This window comes from Mytilus edulis, chromosome 4, assembly GCF_963676685.1.
Source record: "Mytilus edulis chromosome 4, xbMytEdul2.2, whole genome shotgun sequence".
Taxonomy (NCBI): domain Eukaryota; kingdom Metazoa; phylum Mollusca; class Bivalvia; order Mytilida; family Mytilidae; genus Mytilus; species Mytilus edulis.
The window spans coordinates 27279171-27301983 of NC_092347.1; the positions used below are offsets into that span (position 1 = coordinate 27279171).

At 31.9% G+C, this 22813-nt stretch overlaps 1 protein-coding gene across 1 annotated transcript in view; it reads left to right on the top strand.

Moving 5' to 3' along the window:
* The window catches only part of LOC139521319 (uncharacterized), a 76469-nt gene that overhangs the window by 38449 nt on the left and 15207 nt on the right, over positions 1–22813 (top strand). The window contains exons 9-20 of the mRNA XM_071314797.1: positions 333–527; positions 1363–1468; positions 2368–2484; positions 3893–3999; positions 4784–4908; positions 5769–5914; positions 7346–7456; positions 8070–8161; positions 9737–9866; positions 10980–11140; positions 13288–13369; positions 14752–14997. Of these exons, the coding sequence (XP_071170898.1) occupies positions 333–527; positions 1363–1468; positions 2368–2484; positions 3893–3999; positions 4784–4908; positions 5769–5914; positions 7346–7456; positions 8070–8161; positions 9737–9866; positions 10980–11140; positions 13288–13369; positions 14752–14997 (1618 nt within the window). The remainder of the gene's footprint in view (positions 1–332; positions 528–1362; positions 1469–2367; positions 2485–3892; positions 4000–4783; positions 4909–5768; positions 5915–7345; positions 7457–8069; positions 8162–9736; positions 9867–10979; positions 11141–13287; positions 13370–14751; positions 14998–22813) is intronic.

A 22813-nucleotide genomic window follows, 5' to 3' on the forward strand; every position in this document is an offset into this window, starting at 1 on the left:
GATACATCTCTTGCAGCTAATTAAGATATGTTCAGTTTATTTTCATACTGTTCAGTTGTTTCTATTTACCCGTAAAAATCAACTGAAATGTTTTCAAAGTTGATGAACACTACTTGATTGAGTGCACGCAAAATGTCTAAACAGAAATAAATTTACAATGACAAATTACATATGATAGAATTATCTTGAATGTTGAACAAAATTTAATTTTTAAGCTTATACTTTTAAGAAAAGGTTCAAAATAAAATGAACGCTAAAGACTTAAATTCATCTACTACATTCAAAAACATTATAATTGGCATGATTTGTCATTGATATATATATTTGTATAGCTTGGAACTACGTTGCATGAAATGTTACATGCTCTAGGCCAATGGCATGAACAGAGCAGAACAGATAGAGATGAACATGTGTATATAGATTACAACCAAATAGGAGTAGAACCAGGGGATGCTAACTATGGAAAGTTCAACACGAGAGATCTTAATCCATATGATTATGAATCAATAGAGCACTACTCATTAAAAGTAAGTTATTTAAATTGATACAGTTTTAACTTTTAGGAATTTTGGGTCCTCAATGCTCTTCAACTTTGTATTTGTTTGGCTTTTTAACTATTTTGATCTGAGCGTCACTGATGAGTCTTATGTAGACGAAACGCGCGTCTGTCGTATAAAATTATAATCATGGTACTTTTGATAACTATTTTAAACCAATAAAGTATTTACATTAAGCAAATAGCTTAAGGTGTGTATCAAGGGTAGCAAATAATACGTTTCACATTCAACAACAGACATGTTACTCCTCCTGATACATACTTAGATCTCGAGTCTTTTTCAAATAATCTATAAAGATGAAAACAACACTTTATCTAATAATTTGTTTGCTTTTTTCTGGTAAATATATTTTAGTATGACTGTATAAATATGTTTTCGAATGTATTAATAGCCTTTGAATTTACAAATAGACTATCATTATGATAATAGTTTCTTAGCTTCTGTATTATAATTTGTTTGTTCTTTTAGTTACACAACTGGCCTGCTATAAATTGGAGCGCTTTCACTTTGTTATCTCACTGTGTCAACAGGACCGACGCGGACAAATATGTCCAAATATTTGTCTTTCGATACGATATTGCATCCTTTTTCTTCATAGTATTAAAAAAAATTGTTGATAAATGACTAAAAGAGGGACGAAAGATACCAGAGGGACAGTCAAACTCATAGATTGAAAATAAACTGACAACGCCATGGTTAAAAATAAAAAAGACAAACAGACAAATTATAGTACAGAAGACACAACATAGAAAAATAAAGACCATATTATCAAATCAAAACTGACGGTATGGTTTTTTTTTTGCAGAAAGGATTCGAGGCATTGCAACCTGAATTGGGATTCCTAGCGTCATACGGATCGGGATTGTCCTTTTATGATATTGCTGACATTACAGACGCATATAAATGTACAGGTGAAAGTCTATCTTACATTTCCAGAGGAAACATTTTTGTTGTTCTTTTCATTACACAACTGAAAAACCCAATAATACAGTTTGTATTAACATCTCATATATCCCAGTGAACTTGAAATAAAGGATACTATTGATACTAAAAGTACTGCTTCATACCTTGATATTATCCTTAACATTGACACAGATTGACGACTTCATACTAAAATGTTATCAAACGGGACGATTTCAACTTCTTAATTACCAATTTTTCATTTCTTAGCAGTAACATTCCCTACCTAATTTATCATTAAACATATTTGTTTATCTTCTGTTTAATGTTTCTCAAAATCTTCTTTCTTATTTGTTATAAATACGAACAAGTGCATTTAAGTGACATTATTCTTTCTTACAAAAGATTTCGGGACAATTTGATTCGTTCGTCTCTATTATATACTTTTCAAATAGATAGCAAAAGTGAAAAAAAAAATATTCAGAAATTTCCTTCTAACTTTCAAGATAAAAGACAAAACCTATATTCTATTTGAAGTCATGTCGGCCATGCAGGTTGGCAGGCAGTGTTATCGGGCACATGTGTTAAGCTTGATACCTCAATAATGATTGTGGTCAAGTTTCGATCAATTTCAGAAGTTTCAGAATATAATGTTTAGTAAAAGTTATTGGGCGACGACAGATAACGGACGACAGAGGACGGACACCAAGTGATGAAATATCACTTGTCACTTTTCATTCCGACAAACGAACACTATATAATACATATTTGCTAATTGTAAAGACATTTAAGAAAAATGCATTTGCATTATGTCGAATTTAAATACCAATACCTTGATTTGTCATTACAATGATTTTAGTTCGTAGAAACCTATTTTATCAATTGCTTTTTGCTTTTTTATTTTTTGTAGAAAAATGCGTGAATCCTCCTGAATGCAAGAATGGTGGTTTTTTAAACTCTGGTTGTAAATGTCATTGTCCTTACGGTTTGACTGGCAACAACTGTGATTCAGTTATCAACAGCGGAGGTAAATGTTATTTGAGGATATCGTAAACAAATGTGACGATTAACCCCTTTAGTAATGATTTCAACAGTCCAAGATTTAACTAAATATTTTATATTGAACTTTTGAGACACAATCAAATTGAAGTTTTGGACTAAGGTTTATGACCCCTTCTGTAGCCATTTTTGTACGAACTTTTCAACCTGCAATAGAATTAAAACAACAGATATAATGATTAATAGAGATAGGCCATTTTGTACATATACCAAGGGGCAACTTGATGCAAAGCATTATTATTTACTGTTTCATTGCATTTAAAAGAAAAAGAGGACTTTATGGCAAATAAACCAAGATTTTTATAGAAAATTCCAAAACACCCCGTGCTGAGTCACTTAAGTCGAGTGCACCCTAAATGGTGTACTTGATTTGGTCCATATTTATATTTGTTTTAACTAATAACTACATTAATAAACTTGTTTTAAGGAAATCAATGCTAGCATGGCATGCAATAATCCTATATCTATCAGTCAACAAATTGCCGAATATGAGAGTACAAGGTAAAGGCTGTGGATTTTCTATAAAATGCCCATATGCTTAGCATTGAATCAACACAAGGGTACATAATGCTTAATCAAATTAAAAAAAAGTATGTAAACGTTAACACATAACCGGCATTTCATGCAAATTTTACCAGCTTAAAATTATGAACCTGTAGTAAAACAGAACTCCTTACTGGTGTATAATTTTCTACGAAGAAAGTTCCATTATTCCAAAAAATTTACTGGTTAGAGAAATCACGCGAATTGTATCGGATGGATCTAAAACGTTTTAACATGAGAATCTATTCTAGTGATCATGTTTTAGTATGATTAAGTTATGCATGTTAATATAAGTTCAGTTGTTTTAATACTTATTTGGTTAATTCTTTTATGTCCTTGTTGGTGTTTGTCTACGTTTTAATTACTTTATTCCAAATACTTACATATCTTATCCACAACCTAAATGGAGACTTCCTACGATAGTGAAGGTCCGTACAATATGTAATGGCTACGAAAACTCAAGACAAAACGTCATATATCGTTTCAAGTGAGAGGTTTAGCTAGCTATTGAACAAGGTTTAATCCACCATTTTCTACATATGAAAATGCCTGTACCGAGTCAGGAATATGACAGTTGTAATCCATTCGTTTGATGTGTTTGCGCTTTTGATTTTGCCATTTGATTACGAACTTAAATACTTTTGTCTAGCATAATGTATCGCTCGCAACGCATTGGATACAGTGTTAGCTGGGGAATGTCGATGATAGATGCGTAGAAATGAAATAACATTTCAGGGGAAAAAAGTCGGTCAAGTTGTAATATAAATTGAACTAAAGAAATACAGTGTCGTCAATAACGTAGTGAAATGACAAAACCTGATTTTAAATTTCAGTTTGTGGTGGAATCATCGACATTGTCCCAGGTGAAAAGGAAGTAATAAGTTCACCAAATTTTCCAAATAATTATGGCGTTGGTATGGAGTGTGTGTGGCTTTTGAGGGTATGTCAATAAGAAATAATACTTTGATGTTGTAGAATAGTATCTCTCAACATATTATATCATTCCACTTAGATAAAATTAAAAACAGATATTGCTGAACGATTTTGCAAATATTTCCGATATGAACTTTGCATACCTTTTATTTGTTTTGCAATTAAAACACTATAAAATGTTAGCTTCTCGTTTCTTTGAATATTCAATATTGATCTTGTCACGTTATTCTTTTGATTCTAAATTTCTAATTTCCAGACTTGATACTATACTATACAAATTAGTCGGGTCTAGGACCAATCCAGTCTACCTATTTTCATCCTTTGTAACAAATCCCATTTTCTATGAACAGAGTTGGTTTATTCAATGTATAATACAAATTGTTTGTTATTGGATACTTTAGCAGCATCTACTTTTGTACTCACACATGTTTATGTAATCTATATTATGTGTGTATTCTTAGAAAAGAAACACAGAGCTATTTCTGTGTTCCTTCTTGTATAAAATGTTTCCCGCTTAATGTCCTACGGACCTTTGCCTATTTTCACCAGGTGTCTCTGGCCATATGTTTTTATTTTTGTAACATCATGAATTGCTCGTGATGTTTTTAACGTATGGATATATTTTCATTTCTTTAAATAGCTAATATTTTGTATGCCACATTCTTCTTTCGATCCTAGATTTCTAATTTTCCTTACTTAATCCTTCCCTTTAATCATATAGATTTGAAGCGTAGATGTGTAAGAATGAACTGACTTTTTCTAACTACCATCGTTTTTGTAAAATCACATAGGCACCATCTAGTTTTCATGTACGACTGGAGGCAGACGTATTTCATCTTCCATATGACGCAGAAGATAACAGATGTTATCATTGGTTAGAAGTAAGATACAATCTACCTGGACAGACAGGAATAAGGTATGTAACTCAAAATCAGATTTTAATTCATATAGTTAGAACACGATTTTTTTTTTACATTTGATGCATGCATTGTGACAAAGAAACAGTTAAATTTCCGTGAGAAAATACTGAAGTTAGAAACAAAATTTTATTTGGTTTACCTAATTATACCATTTGTTCTTGATAAACTATTTAAAAAAATATTAAGTGAGAAAATAGAGTCACTGATGATTTTATAAACTTATGTTCCACTTGAGCAACAAACCCTTAAACGGAAAAGAAAATGGAGTAACGATACTAAGGAAAATAAACAACTTAAAACATAAAAAAACCCGCAAAAACACAAAAAGACAATAAGAGTCCACAAAATGAGCTACATAGAAAACTTAAGATTGAGTAAATTGAAAAAACTCATCAAACGGTATGTTAAAAAATAATACGCAATAAAGTAATAATCTGGATTCCGTTTTTATTTCTGCTCATAAGTGCATACGACATGCAGTTCTGAGGTAACCATTATCAGGTAGGCTAAAATGGATAAAAAAAAGTTTTAGAAATCAAGAAATTAAGCATCCGAGCGTGTAAAATCGAATACGCCTATACTGAAAAATAAAAACTATGAATTTCGTGCGTCCGACAAATTTTAAAATATTTACCTTTATCTGGAACGGTAATATATAACACTAGAAAGGGGTGTACATATACGTTGAAACGTTAAGAAAGATTGACCAAAAATAGAGCAAATTTCATAAAGGTCAATCGTTAGGAGTCGAACCCTTAATTTATCGGATAGCAATAACATTATTAGATATATGAATATTTCATTACCATGTTACCTATGATGTATTGATTCTGATTTCTATATTGTGTTTTGACAGAGTTTGTGGTGATTCTAGTGGTGATTCGTGGGTAACGTCCGCGTGGGGTGAAAAGAATCTCATGTTGCTTATATTCGACAGTGAATTTGGAAAGCTACATTCCCCAGAGAAAGGATTTTCCCTTCAAGCCACAACAACTAAGGATGGTATAGTACATTTTACTTCTGATTAAGCATAATGTGAAGTAAAATGAAAAAGAAACCCAATTACACAAACAAAAAAAGACATCTATAGTTGCGATTTTGTCTTCTTTAAATTTACATGTCATGCGAATGTTGTGATGATATTTTCGGTTAAAAGGACTGATACTATTATTTTTACTGTACAATTTGATGAATACAGACTCTGGTTGCTATCTGCTCTTTGGTCGGGATGTTGTCTCTTTGATACATTCCCCATTTCAATATCCAATTTTACTTTGTGATATTTTAGTTTTTACTCATTAGTTAGATGCTTTACGATTAATGGCATTGCTTATTCATTTTAAAATATGTAACTTATTTCTGGTTACAAATTTCTATTAATATTTGTTGTTCTTATCGTTCTTTTATGAACTTTTGGCGAGCTTGATTCGTGCAATATAGGGTCACTCAGTGTTATAAGTGTCCGTCTGTAAGTCTGTACTTAGGTATGTACGTGCGAACATCGGTTTCCGTTCTCTAACTTTATTTTGCATCTACCAAAGGTTATGAAACTTGTAAACAATGCTTATTACCATAAAACATAGATCGAGTTATGCCCCTTTATAACGTTCTATACGAGTGTCATCCCCTGTGTTCCATGGACACATTCTCCGTTTATCTAATGTTAATATGTCATCAGAAAGAATTCAACAGATAACAAAAGAACAGAAATTTCCAACTCCTGCAGAAAACTCTAGTGCATCACTGGTATTTGTTGGGACCCATGTTTACAAATATTTTTCTATGTTATCTTTCTTGAAAATTTTGTTTATTTTGTGGTAATTTGACTTTCATCAAAATGTTCCGTCCTTTGCCTTTTTTGAATTTGTTTACTAATGAAAAATGAGCTGACAGATATTAAAGTGAACTCAAATTCCATAAGAGAAACAGACAACACTATTGCAAAAACGAAAAATGACAAAAAACCAACAACATATCTTTAAAAAAGCAATACATAGAACACTTAAAACTAACAAAACCAATTTAATAAAAATACGGATATTAAGCAACATGGATTTATGTTTGACCTATTGTATTCATGGATAAACAAACCGTGTCCCTTATACTCATAACGAACATTGCCATATCGTTCAAGCGATCTCTCATGCTTTGTCGTGCCCTGTTGGTGACCGTTGTACCGATAATTCATTTATACTCAAAACCACGAGGAACTGTCTTCTTACATCCTTTTTCCTGGACTGCAATATTAATAAATTCAAATACAAATAAATTTTAAGACATTTTTTCGTATTACGTTGATTAGTTATTGAGATTAAAACATTGGTAAACTACTGGTATATAGGTAAAGCATAAGTTTTGCAACATGTACTGTCATTTCCTATTTGTTTTTTTTTAATTTTGGTATATACTTATCAAGGAGTATACTTTTTACAGGATGCATTCCAGATCCATGCATATATGGAGTTTGTAAGGACTGTGAAAATCAGGCATATCGTTGTGAGTGTGATCCAGGATTTGAAGGACAGAAATGTGATCAAGTCAAAGGTATTTTAAAAGCGACAATATCACAATATATCGTTTTTTAAACTTTTAACGTTTATTATTCATTGAATGGAAAGTAGACGACCTTTTATAAAATATTAACTTAAAATCAATAACTGAAGATTATCTTTTATTTATCTAATTTTATAACATAAAATTATTTATTTTGAAAAGGTATCGGTTAATGGTCTTTTTTAAAACGTTGGTGATCTACTGAAATCTTATGAAAAATATGTATAAGTGATAATATTTCAAACAATAATACGGAATATACACACATAATACTATGATATATCTAAGCAAGACATCACTATAGTAATGTCGCATATCTATTCAATTGAAGTATAACAATTACTTGATAGGACCCAACGTATAAAATGATGTACACCCCAGAACGTCTTACATCTGACTATTGGTAAGGACATATAAACAGTTTGCTAAGAGGTTAACTTTCCTTTGTCGTTTTTAAATAACTTTATACAAGATTGAAATACAATTTCAGGTAAACATAATTCACAAAGAATTAAAGAATATCTAAATAAAAGATATGGAATAAATTGTCTAAAAGTGTAATCCATCTTCTAAGAATTGAAATTAAACATTCCTTTTTTTACAGCTTCAGAAACGTTGGAATGCACACTTGAAAAGGGAAGTAAATGTTTTCTGAAGAATGTAAAAAACGACGAGTTTGATTGGACTATATATGCTGTAAGTCGATTTAAGATGCCTTATTCATAAAAATAATGTCATAGTTTCAGTTCAATTAAGGCTCTACTCTAAGTGAAGCTTAAGTCATTATAACATTATCTGTTTTACATTTGTGAAAACATTGTTTGTAACTTTTATGAGTTTTCCCTATTATCGATAAATCGCATATAAAAGTGAAAATACGCCAAGCGGGCAATTACTGCGATTAGTCGAACAAGCGAGACAACAAAAACACAAAAAATAACCGACGAATCGAAACGACAAGTAAAGTCAACAATACACTTCACAATACCTAAATTTGATTAACACAATCAAAAATAAAAACAAGAATTGAATAAGAAACTCCTGGTTTCTTGTTTTACTGGTGACAGCCACTATGACGATAATACAGCAGCGAAACCTTAAGCAAACTTTTTTGGATTCGAGCGTCACTGATGAGTCTTTTGTAGACAAAACGCGCGTCTGGCGTATATATAAAATTTAGTCCTGGTATCTATGATGAGTTTATTTACAACCACTGGGTCGATGCCACTACTGATGGAGATTTATTTCCCCGAGGGTATCACAAGCCCAGTAGTCAGCACTTTTTATGCTGACATGAATTATTATTTATATTGCTATATTTATAAATTAACTGTTTACAAATTTGGAATTTTTTGAAATAATAAGGCTTTTCTACCTCAAGCATAGATAACATGTACCTTAGCTGTATTTGGCAACACTTTTAGGAATTTTGGATCTCAATGCTCTTCAAATTTGTACTTTATTTGGCTTTTTTTTTTGTTAACTTTTTTGGATTCGAGCGTCACTGATGAGTCTTTTGTAGACGAAATGCGCGTCTGCGTATATACAAAATTTAGTCCTGGTATCTATGATGAGTTTATTTATATTCCTTGGGGTACGAGCAAGTCCTCGGAAACACGAAGCATCTAGTTATTGCTCCACTTAATCGGCCCGTAGTGGTGATCAAGGCAAGTTAAAGTTCTGTGAAACAATAATGTTTGTTTTTGAAACGGAAATTTTTAAAACGAGTAATTATTATAGACCTAGATTGCATGATCAAAATGTCCAAACGCTATATTCAGATTAGTAAATGTTTACCGTGTATATTTGTGGTTTTTAAGTCAAACCAATATTGTAACACAAATCATATAGTAATGCAATTAACATGAGATAAATCACATAAAAAAACGGGAATCATGTTCATTAATAAAAACGTTTAAAAGAATTCTTGTTTTAGTAAATATACTTTATAAAATCATCGTAATCGTGTGCTCTTTAAAAGCAATTGTTATGTAAAAGACGATGATATGGGTTTGAGCATGTGTTCATGTTCCATTCTACTATTTTATTATTTGATTTGCATGCCGGGGGAGTTTTTATTCACCGAGGTTATCACCAGCCCAGTAGTCATCACTTCTGTGTTGACATGAATTATCATTGATATGGTCATAATTAATTCTCTTCAACTTCGTTTTTTTTTATTTGGCCTTTAAACTTTTTTTGATGTTTGGAGTTTAAGTCCTAAAAATTATTCTCACATGAAATACCATATATGTATTTGATTTACTGCAGGGGCCCACAGTTTCCGATCTGACTGGACCAGAAAGTGCAGCTGAGGGAAATAATTACATGTACGCTGAATCATCATCACCAAGGTTACCAAATGATAAAGCTGTTTTACAGTCTGATATAACTTTACCTGGTAAAATGTTTAAACATTTCAATATGTTATCTATTTGTTTTGTATTCAAGAGTGCTTAATATGTAAAACTCACAGACAGATGATAAAAATAACAAGAAACACGTGTGGCTTCAGTTTTTCACAATAAATCTGTAGTTTCGAGTAGTTTGATTATAATCTTACATTTTATAACGACACGTGACTTAAGCTTGTAGCTCGTTCCCGTCTCTATTTAACCCCGGCCAACGGAGGTGAAAGAACAATGACATGGATCTTTTAAGCTGTTAAACATTGTCGTATTCTGCCAAAAAGGCATTTTTGAATTCAAAAGCGAATTTGTCATCAGTAGTTCTGATATATAATGTACCTTCTTTGACCATATGACAATTAGATAGATGTTACATTGAAAGCAGGATATTCGTCTTCTTAAGATCTTCGGATATGGTTAGTTTTTTATGGTAGTTTATTTAGCCTAAATATCTAATGTATGCAGTGTTTGTATATGACTATTTTTATCTCTTGTGCTCCATTTTAATTTCTGTAATGACTTTGTATATAATGTGTTTCTTATATTTGTTGCTTGTTCGTTTAAATGGAAATGTTCATAAACAATGATAGAATAAATAAAGGCAACAGTGGTATACCGCTGATCAAAACTCTTAAATCTATGGACAAAAAACAAAATTGGGGTAACAAACTAAAACTGAGGGAAACATATTAAATACAAGAGGAGAACAACGACACAACATTAAAATGTAACACACACAGAAACGGACTAAGCATTAGACAAAATCCGATGAGAATAACAAATATAACATCAAACCAAATACATAAATTTGGGATAGACAAGTACCGTGACACGTCTTATAGTAAATAGAATATTTGTCTTTTATAACGCGGTACGTCGTTTAATTTACAATTACTTTGCCATTGTCTAAAGCAACGAACAACAGATATAAGAAGATGGTTATCAATATTGTTTCCGCTGCAATGACCTCGTGCTACTAGTAAATCTATTAGACAAAGATTATAATTTAAGAAACAAGTACATAAATTTTTACGTATTCTTCAACCTTCCGATGAAGGTTAACATACATTTATACATTAATGTAAATATGGGTTTTTTTTTCATAGCGGAAGACCGTTGTTTAAAATTCTACTACAATATGTTTGGTGCTGGAATCGGATCTTTAACTGTCAAATCATCCTCGAATGTCTTGTGGTCAAAAAATGGTAACCAAGGATTCAGTTGGCTTGCTGCTGCTATAAACATACCTTCAACGGTCAATTTACAGGTACTTATACTATTGATGTAAACATATTGAAAAAAAAGGGATTTTAAGGTAGCACAATACAAAGATTTTTTTACTCCAATCACTAACCTTTGTAATGCTGTAACTTTCTTATGAATGCATAGAAAATAATAAAAGAGGTATATATAGATAGATGAAAGATTAATCTTTTAAATGAATGCAATATTTTTATTATGCAATCATTATGTAATCAATTATTATGTAATTATTGGCAACATCTGGTTAAGTTCACTTGAATGAATTTAGCTCTACCATCTCTTTAACTATACAGAAAATTTTAACGAAATCTTAATCAACACATCATGGGCTTCAAAAGGGTGTCTCAGATTGCCTCTATGGTATTCCATTCTCTCATAAATCTCTAACTAGTGTAACCATCCTAACCACATAAAAGACGATAGTGTTTAATTAGATGTAAAATTTGTTCTATACATTCTATCTAAAATCTGAGACACCCTTTTGTAGATAATGGCCATAGGAACAACATATAATAAAATCAACCCTCTAGGGATACCTATGCAGAAGCTAATTTCATTTGAAAGTGGAAATTTGGTGAAAAATAGTTTAGACACAGTTAACATTATAATTGGTTACATAATTATTGTATAATACTAACATTGCATTAATTTGAAAGAGTAATCTGTTAGCTATCCAAAACTACCACTTTTATAAAATTTCAAGCATTATTAAGAAAGTTACAGCATTTTATAAACTTGGGAGTTGGAGTTATAAAATCTTTGTATTGTGCTACCTTAAATGATATATATGCAGAATTGTCTCCACTCTTGGTTATAAAGATGTTGTAAGGAGATATAAAAAAAAGATGCAAAATATACCAAACGGATATTCAAAGTCAATCGAAAATAAACTGACAATATCATAGCAAAAACGAAAAACGATCAATAGACAAACACCAGCTTAAAAGTTCAACATTCTAAACTAAAGGCTGAATGACACGAAACTCACCAAAACCAGTGTTGATTACAGGTATTGTATTTAATCACTTTCATCAAGAACAATTGTTTATACCAATAACTTCAGACACTAAAAACATTAGGAAATCTATCTTCATTCCTGATTTCAGTATTCATCACAGGGTTCGATTTGAAAAATAACTTAATTTTAAAGTTATTTGAAATTGTTTTCGATAATGTTGAATTTTTCTCAGGAAATAAAAAATAAACATCTGATACAAATATACAGCCATGATATCTTACACATCTATAATACTAAAATTACGAGGTCCAATTTGTCAGCCGTCATCGGGTAAAAACGACAAATCAAAGAATTCAACTCTATATATAACTAATATAGGCCAATGGTGTAGATTAAAAATTACACCACCCCAGACCCTTTTGTTTTCCACATAATTAATATTGCCAATAATTAACAAGTTCCGGGTCTAATCCGATACCGATACCAATAGTATATTCACCTGTTAGCTATTACCTTATCTGTACGTTCCGCATTTGACAGGCGCACCACCAAACGGTGTATTTAGGATTTTGCTATATACACGGGTCATAATCAAAGGGCTGACACTACTAAATTCAATCATTGTCAGATTGTTCCCTATTGTAGCTTTATTCAGCAATCAGCAAGACTTTCTAAGATAACTAATATAGGACAATGCTGTTGATTAAAAAATACCCCATTCCTGGATAGCCTGGACCTTTTGTTTTCCAAATAATAAATATTTCCAATAATTGATAAGTTCCAGGTCGACGGGTTCAAACAGAAAGATTTGAAAGCAGAGAAAACTGTGTATTTTATAATCGACATGACTTTATCAGATGACAAAACCAATTACTAAAATAAGTCTTAGGCATAGTTATATACTTTAATTCAGTCACGGACCCGCGATATCACGGGAGTGTACTTGTACATGTTATGAAACAACTTAATTCGGCAAGAAATGGCACATGTTTAAATATGAAACATATAAAGGTTAAATTAAAAGTAAAAACACATACTAGTATCTTCTTAATGACAACGGTTTCCTCTGACGTATGTTTGCAGTTTGTTATGTCTTGACTGTGGCATAATATTCTTAACTGACTGTCTAAACTCTTTTTTTTTGCAGAAATTATGCTTAATATGTTTTTTAATTTTCATTCTTCTCGTTTAAGATTCTAATTGAAACAACACGTGGAAGTAACTGGGAAGGTGATATTGCTATCGATGACATCAAATTGATTCCTGGAATATGTGGTAAGTCTTTTTGATTTATACAAGTCAAGCTACATATTTTGAATTTCAATAAGTTAAACACTAAAGATAAAATAAATCGATATATTCTTCATAATAAGGTGCATTTCAAAACTCCGCCAAGAAAATTACGTAATTTCCACCCGGATCGCAACAACTCACTGTATTAACAGGCTAAACATATCATGCTTAGCATGATCTACCCGTCATGTAGAATCAATGTTATGGCCACGAATCCGTTTTGGGATTAAGAACATGACATGACTAGTTTTGCAGTTAACTAAAAAATATTATTATTGAACATTTTCAAATTAAAAACGAAAACATGACATTTATAAATCACGTTGCTGGTAGATTTTACTGAAAGACGAAAATACTAAAGAATAAAGGAGGAAATGTAAGCGTTACAATTTCATATCAAATTACAATACTTATGGATCTCTCTGTTTTGAATCTTCCTCAATATGAAGGAAAGATAAAATTTCGAAAAAGCTTAATATCATGACATAAAACAGGGGGGAATGTAACACGACTTTCAACCATGGTATTTGTACATTCTATTCAATTATTACTGCGGTTTTAATCTTGTTATTCATTTTCCATATATGATACAATATAAAAGACTTAAAATGCATCAATCGAACTGTTTATGACTAATCATAAGAACATATTTTCATAAATAATATGCACAATGTCATTTTATTTTTAGTAAGTACAAGTTATCTCTGGACTGGACTGCTACGATGATTTTTTTTCAGTTGATTACTCTCCTTGCTCTTTGAATCTATATACCGTTTATAAAAGTGCTTTGTGGTAAACTATTTATTTTTCTCAAATTATGACTTTTAAAAAAAGAAACAAAAAATCAAATTCTTTGAAACTATTTCGTTTATATACAGTAATTTGAAATAAAATACCTTTGTAGGGTTACTATTTATGAACGTCATACCATATTATAACTATTGATAAGTTGCAAAAACATCATTTCGCATTGAGCTAATAGTCTATTGGCCAATTTCCGTAAGTGATCCTGTAATAAGAGATCCATTTTTTGTTGTATCGCTTGCGAGGGACATACATTTTTATTGACAATGTAGAGCTAGGGGAAAGTGCAAATTTAAACGTGCGTAATGTGAGTAACCTTTCAGTTTTTCAAATCTTTTAATTACATTATTTTGTTGTTTAGCTAAAAACTTTTGTCGCTAAAAGTTATTTTTCATGAAAAATTAGATAAACCGCCGATGCATCAATTCCAACTTTGCATGTTCTGCATTGTGAAAAGCCAATTGTGTACGGTATAGAACCAGTCTACGATTGACAAAGGGGAGTTGTTTTTTTCGGCAATTGAAAATGGACTATTCTTAATCAATTTTACTTATTTTCAGATATTCCTGTGAAGTCGGATTGTCTTTTATCTGCCACCGGAAAAGATTACATCGGAACACTAAGTAAAACAAAAAACGGGAAAACATGTCAACGTTGGGATTCCAGTTCTCCACACTCACATACTTATCATACATATGACAATGACGAAAACTACTGTCGAAATACTCGGGGTGATGAACCTTTGCCATGGTGTTATACCACAGATCCCGACGAACGATGGGACTTTTGCGAAATTCCACACTGTCGTAAGCATAGTTTTTTTTACACTTATATATATCTTAGTCGTATTTAGCACAACGTTTTGGAATTTTAGTTCCCTCATTGCTCTTCAACTTTATATTTGTTTTAAATATCAAAACTAAAATAAGGATCCACGCATGCTCTGTACAATGGTGGACGTTATTTTTTTAGCTCGTGTTAAATACTAAAATTATGACCATTTAAACACTTTCCCTACTCTGGAGGATGTGTGATATCGAACTTTAATGTAACGTGGAACGTTACAAAGACATTGGCTATCTTCAAAATGTGATATTTGTGATATGAACTGATGTGAAGTTAGTGTATTCCAGTGGGCAGTTTGTATACGTTATATACAGTGAGTTCTTCTTATCGAGATAATTCAACCATAAACATAAACATAAACATAAACAATTACGGTCACCTGTCATTTATAACAATGTAAACATTGTAAACATAACATTAAATATTTTCATTGATTAATACTACTATTATCAATGTCAATGTCTACACCTGATATTAATAAACACAGGCTGCGTAGAGACAGCAAGCCGTCACCACCAGTACAAGAATCTACAAAAAGGTTTATAATGTCATCGCAAACTTCTCCAGAAACATCAAAATCTCCGTCTATAAATGTAGATCCGTCCGTTATAAGGCATGCTCCTATAAAAGCTGGACTGAGCTCTTTTGACCACCTACCACCCTCGAAGTCTACCTCTCAGCCAATCACATGTACTTTATCTCAATCCGATGTAACTAGAATTGCTCTGGAACTAAAAAATATGCTACATTCCGAAATTGATTATACCATCAAAGCAACCATAGACCAATATAAACAAGAGATAAATACACTTTCGAATGAAAATCAAAAATTGCGAGACGATCTTGATTCTCTCGAGCAGTATGGTCGTCGTGATTTAATGAGAATCAATGGCATTCCTGATGGTGGCAATACGGAAACATCGGACAAAACTACCGAGCTGGTAACAACCCTAATAAAATCGATTGACAGAGAGCTGCAACCTGGAGACATTATAAGATCGCATAGAATTGGTTCGGCGCCGCTCACAATTAACAGCAGTTAAAATGAGAATCATGTTCAATCCAAAACACCTAGGCAAATTATTGTACAGAGCTCCAGATAAGGTGCGTATTTGCGTGTTCACGCAATACAAATAATAAAAAACCCAATGCAATTGCCCATTGCAGGGTTCAATAACCCAATTAATTCAAAGGAAAACCCAATTATATTCCAAAACCATGAGTTCTCAACCCTTTTATTGGCTACCATTTACGTTATTTACCCTTATCTGTTTACAGTGGTCGCGTAAATTATTTTTATAATATTTATAATTGGAAATTTCCTTTCGTTTTAAAAATAGATCCCTGCATCAAGTAGCTGAAATGGGTCCCTGTTAGAGCTTTCCGTTGCTCAATAGGTACACGTGTTTTTGAAAACATTTCGATCTTCTCGGCGTTTATCCAATTAGCGTGTGTCATGAAGTCATATTTTTTTCGCATTGCTTGGGATTTATCACTACATACATTGAATTAAAACAAAAGGGAATGTCCGGTAAAAATATTGAATAGAAGCATGTTTTCTGCTTCTTTTGAAAAGCTTAGGGAAAGTTATGATGATAACAAGACTCAGCCAGTGTTTTTAGGAAGCGTCCATCGAACACACGGGCGTGTGTACGTACCTTAACGAGAACATTGCTAATAAAAGCAGGGTTTCCTCAAAAACGAAATCAGTAGGAAAAAGTGAAAGGCCAAATTAATTTTGACATGATAAAGCATCAGAAACCAAAAGTTCTAATAAAAGACAACTAAACCCAGAATTATGAAAATTGGAATAAAACAAAAACATTCAAGTATAATTTGAGTTTATATACTATTTTTTTTCATTTACGGCTAATTAATGAATACACACACAGGCACTGGTCTCAGAATTTATTATGTAAAGGTATAAGGTGTAACACCACTAATTCAGGCCCGGCCAGAAAGCACATACCAGAAAGTAGTACATATTTAACACAAAATAGTTCCTACGCATGAGTGTAACTTTCAAAATATGTAGAATATTTAGGTATTTTTGGTATCAAATGAAAGCTGAAGGACTGGTGATCATTGTAGAACACTTTTGGACTTTTAATTTTGAATAGTAAAAAAACTGCACCAAATTTTAAAAAGAGGGTACATTTTGTCTGTTTGTCAGATCTGAAGTACCTGTTTTGGTACATCTGAAGTTCCGGGAACCAGTTCTTTCTTATATGCAATGTAAGGTATGTTGATTTTTTCAGTACAAGACACCATAAAGTGTTGCTTTGAAATGCAATGATTGCCACTTTATTTGAACTTAAAATAAAAGAGGTGTGCCTGCTTGAAACGGAGGAATTTAACATAGAAAGCAATGGGACCATGAATTAGTGGTGTACTTCCTATTACAGAGAATCACCAGAAATCCAATTTTTAGAAGTTGTACCTATTCCAATGAAAATAAGTCAAATAGGATGTTAGTAATCATGTCTAATCATCTTTTTTGGGTCAACCGTCCTGCTTATGGGAAATTTAAGCTCTTAAATTGGCATACTCAAATATGTTAGCCTTTTATGGTCATACAACATGCATGCAGTTAAGACTTGACTCCAAGTTCTCATTTTTGCATTTTTTCTGATTCAAATCAATAAAACATGTATTTTATGACTTGTTTATGGAACAAAATAGCTCTTGGTCAAAATAATCTCATGATTTTTCAAGTTTTTTTGTTTTTCTTATGGTAGCCTTTTACAATCTAGGCAAATGGTATATACTCATATAAGAATTCTTAAATCTCACTGTACATGTAATTTTGGACCAGTTTAGCAAGTTATCTAGCTGAGGGATATATAAATTGCTCTTATTAATCTATGTTTTACCACAGAATTATATTTCATGCAAAAAAAAAGCCTTTTTTCAATTTCAAGAAAAAAGGGGGGATAATTTCTCATTTATGTCTTAAGTTTGGACTAATGTATTGTTATTTAATGAAGAACCTCTGATAAAAATATGACTATTAGTAAGCACATAGCTTTCCTAATAGAAATTAATAAATAAAACAATGATATTGAGAATAAAAAAAATATATTGGCCAATGGTAATATACATATGCAGTTTTCTTTGAATAACCCATATGTTACTACCAGTCCAATTTGAGCTTTAAATTAATAAAATAGTATTTGGACTAAGGCTTTATATGTTTTTTATTGCTTGAAATAGATCATAGAATGAAATAAAGTAATGCTCAAGTCAATATAGCAAGTTTGGTTCTGTTATAGGTGTAACACCACTAATTCAGGCCCGGCCAGAAAGCACATACCAGAAAGTAGTACATATTTAACACAAAATAGTTCCTACGCATGAGTGTAACTTTCAAAATATGTAGAATATTTAGGTATTTTTGGTATCAAATGAAAGCTGAAGGACTGGTGATCATTGTAGAACACTTTTGGACTTTTAATTTTGAATAGTAAAAAAACTGCACCAAATTTTAAAAAGAGGGTACATTTTGTCTGTTTGTCAGATCTGAAGTACCTGTTTTGGTACATCTGAAGTTCCGGGAACCAGTTCTTTCTTATATGCAATGTAAGGTATGTTGATTTTTTCAGTACAAGACACCATAAAGTGTTGCTTTGAAATGCAATGATTGCCACTTTATTTGAACTTAAAATAAAAGAGGTGTGCCTGCTTGAAACGGAGGAATTTAACATAGAAAGCAATGGGACCATGAATTAGTGGTGTACTTCCATAAGACGAGTGCCTGTGAATACACATCCGTTTTTTAAAAGTTTATATGAGAAAATACAAAACTGGCAGAAGGTTTGAAACAGAACACAAATTAAACCTACAATTGCTTCTCAGTCAATAAACCAAATAAAACAGCTAGCAAATAACCCTAACCCTAAACCAAATAAAAAAGCTAAACAAAGAAAGAAACATATTTAAGATGGAAAAAAAATCTGGGGTTGATATTGCCTAAATATTCAATATTGTGTTGATGAAAAAACCCAATACATTAAGGAGCTTTGTGGTGAAAAACCCAATTTGATATTAACATGAGGGGTGAATTGGAATTGATAATGCAATCAAAAAACTTTATCACCCAATTATATAAGAAAATGGTGGGTAAAACACCCAATATGTGAATTCTTATCTGGAGCTCTGAATTGTAAGACTTAAAGATCCTCAAGTCAAAAAACGCATACTTCGATGCAAAAAGCTACTGAAAAATAGACGGGATATGAAGTATGTTAAACTAAACGAGGACTTAACTAAAACAAGAAACAACATTGCTTACAAGGTCCGACAATTAAAAATAGAGCATATTATAAAGGACACATGGACAAACGATGGCAAAATTATGGTGAAGGACAACCAAGAACAAATACATGTAGTAAACACTCAGGACTCATTTGATCAGTTTTGTGCCAATTTTTGTATTCCGGGCGTCTTTGACTTCCTTCATAGACTCGAAATGAACTCTAAAGAAAGACACCACAACAAAGAGAGTACCAAGGGTCCCAAATACCGTACTTATGCTCAGTCAGTATCTTCTTCTATCAATCAATCAGCCACCTCAGATGACCGACAAGATGGATCTTAGACACTGATACCATTCACATGTACAAACTGTATCTAAATATATAGCTAATTAAGACGATAGTAGCTTCGCAAAATAGACACTAATGCCTAAAAGTTGTGTCATAATGTTATTTGCGTAAAATGTATATCGTTAAACTAAGGGAAACCCTACTATCAAAAAGGGTAAATTATATTTTTGCTTTCTTTTATAAATTTGCCTTGTGTATTTATATTTCAAACTTCAAATTTACAAATAGAAATGTATAAACATTTAAATTATAATAACAAAAAAATATATATAAAGTTATCGGTAAATGATAATTCTGCTATTTGTTTTATAATATTAAATATGAATTCGCTACAATCTATATTCTCAATAAAAATGTATAAAAATGTTGTTACATCTAACAAACATCTAAGAGAGTAATAATTATAACTTTACTGTTAACATCGTATAAATATTTATTCATGCGTATAATCACGACCAAACGGTTGTGTAAAAAAACAGTTCACAATAGTTCACAAACGAATGACCTTTATATTAAAATATTTTCCAGTCATGATAGTATAAAAAAAGTTTGTTTTAAATCCTCCACGTCCCAGTTGTATGTTCCTTGATCTGGTCAGGAACATATTTTTTGTATATAAGTTAAATTCCCTTTTTTATTGCTTATTTTTGTACACCGATGAAATGCAAACTGTTTTGAATGTTTTGAATTCTATTGAATGTTTATTTATAGACAGTGTAGACTTGTATTGTTATCTTCTTGTATTTTTGTATGACCACTCTCACTACTTAGTTGACCAGTCTGGTGTTACATAATGGGTATTGGAATCGATCAATATAGAATGAGAGTTGGTCTTTTTGTACATAACATATGTGGTAAAACAAATAATCTATTTTGTAATACGTATGAAGTGTATCTTTTCTACTTGTTGTATTTTTCAAAAGAAAAGGTTAACACTTTTAGAGTTATCACAATGATTTGGTTTTCTCTTGAATTGTCTGTTTTAAACAAATGCATAAAAAATTGTTCACATTTCGGTTTTATCGAAAATGATAGTCAATCGCATTGTTTAGGGGATAGAGATCAGTCTTCGGATAACGTTGTTCAAATTATATTTGTGTTACTTGTTCTTCAATTACTTCTTATTATGGGTGGAATAGAAACTAATCCTGGCCCTCATCCACTATCTGATGATAATGACGATCATAATATTAGCTTCGAAAGTGTATCAGAGAGTAACAGTATACGTGAAATGTTTTCAACTTCAATTTCCTTTTTACATTTAAATGTGCAAAGCTTACTTCCAAAACTTGATCTGATTCTTGCTGAGTACGAAGATTTTGATATACTGTCAATTACTGAAACTTGGTTGAACGGTAATAACTCGTCAGACTCAGCTGAACTTTTAAACTACCAGAAACCATTCAGGAAAGATAGGGGTCCCATGAAAAGTGGGGGAGGGGTAATAGTATATGTTAAAGAAAATATTCATTCGAAGAGACGTGATGATTTGGAAGTGCCCGGTGTTGAGGTTATATGGATTCAGCTAAAAATAAATAACAAAAATGTATTGTGCGGAACCTTCTACGTGCCACCTAAAAGTAATAATGAAATATGGACAAAAATTGAAAGTTCAATTGAGTCTGCCGTAAATGATGTAAAATGTGACCGAATTATTGTAACGGGAGATTTTAACGATAACTTGCTAAATTGGGCTAATTCCAAAATACATAATATTTTTACAAATTACAGTCTAGAACAACTTATTGAAGATCCAACTCATTTTACGGAACAATCGTCTTCGCTAATTGACTTAATTATAACTGATAATTCCGATTTTGTACCGTATTGTGGAGTCGGGCCACCACTTTTAGACCAAATAAGATATCACTGTCCAGTTATGGGGTTTATTAATGCACAAAAACCTGCTTGTTTGTCTTTTAAAAGAAAAATATGGTTATATAAGCAAGGTGATGTTGATGAATATAGACGCATATTGACCAAAACCAACTGGGATAGAATATTTGCTCTAAATGATGTTGATAAAATTAATTCAGAAATTTCAAATCGTATCCTTGATGCAGCTGAAATTTCCATACCCAATAGAATCGTAACTATTCGTAAATCTGACCCTGCTTGGTTAAATAACGATTTAAGAAAACTCATAAGAAAGAAAAACCGTTTACACTCGAAAGCTAATCGGTTTAACCGACCCGCCGATTGGAATAAATTTAGACAAAATAGAAATAAAGTGACCACTTCAATAAGACAAGCTCGCGAACAATATCAAAATAATCTTATACAAAAATTGTCAAATAGTAACCTATCGGCAAGAACATGGTGGAAAACTTGTAACCAAATTTCTGGTATCAAACCTTCTCACTCGGGTATTCCTCCCCTGCTTAAGAATGATAACTTGATTTTTAATGATATCGATAAAGCGAATGAATTTAATAACTTTTTTGCCATGCAGACAAACATAGATGATACCGAAGCTGTTATTCCTGACTTAACCGTTCCAGACTATACACTAAGTGACATTACACTTAAAGATAGTGAGGTCGAAGATGTTTTAAAGATTTTAAATCCAAATAAGGCCTCAGGTCCAGACTTGATAAGTCCAATTTTATTAAAAGAGGCTGTATCACAGCTAAAATTTCCACTTTGTAAACTATTTAATTTATCTTTATCTAAAGCTATATTTCCGGCAGATTGGAAAAAAGCAAATGTAACTCCTGTTTTTAAGAGTAATAATTGTAATGAAGTAAAAAATTACAGACCAATCTCGCTGTTAAGTATATTATCAAAGTGCATGGAGCGATGTGTCTATAAACATGTACACAACTTTCTTATTGAAATTAGGATAATCACCCCTAATCAATCGGGTTTTACAAAAGGCGATTCTGCCATAAATCAACTTATAGATATTTCTAACTACTTTGGTAGAGCTTTAGATAACGGAAAAGAGATTAGGGTGGTTTTTTGTGACACCAGCAAAGCTTTTGATCGGGTTTGGCATAAAGGGCTATTATCAAAACTTAAACAATATGGAATTTCTGGAAATTTACTTAATTGGTTTTGTGATTATCTATCTGAGAGGAGTCAACGGGTGGTCTTAAATGGAAGCAATTCAACATGGAGACAGATAAATGCAGGTGTCCCACAGGGCTCAATTTTAGGTCCGCTACTTTTT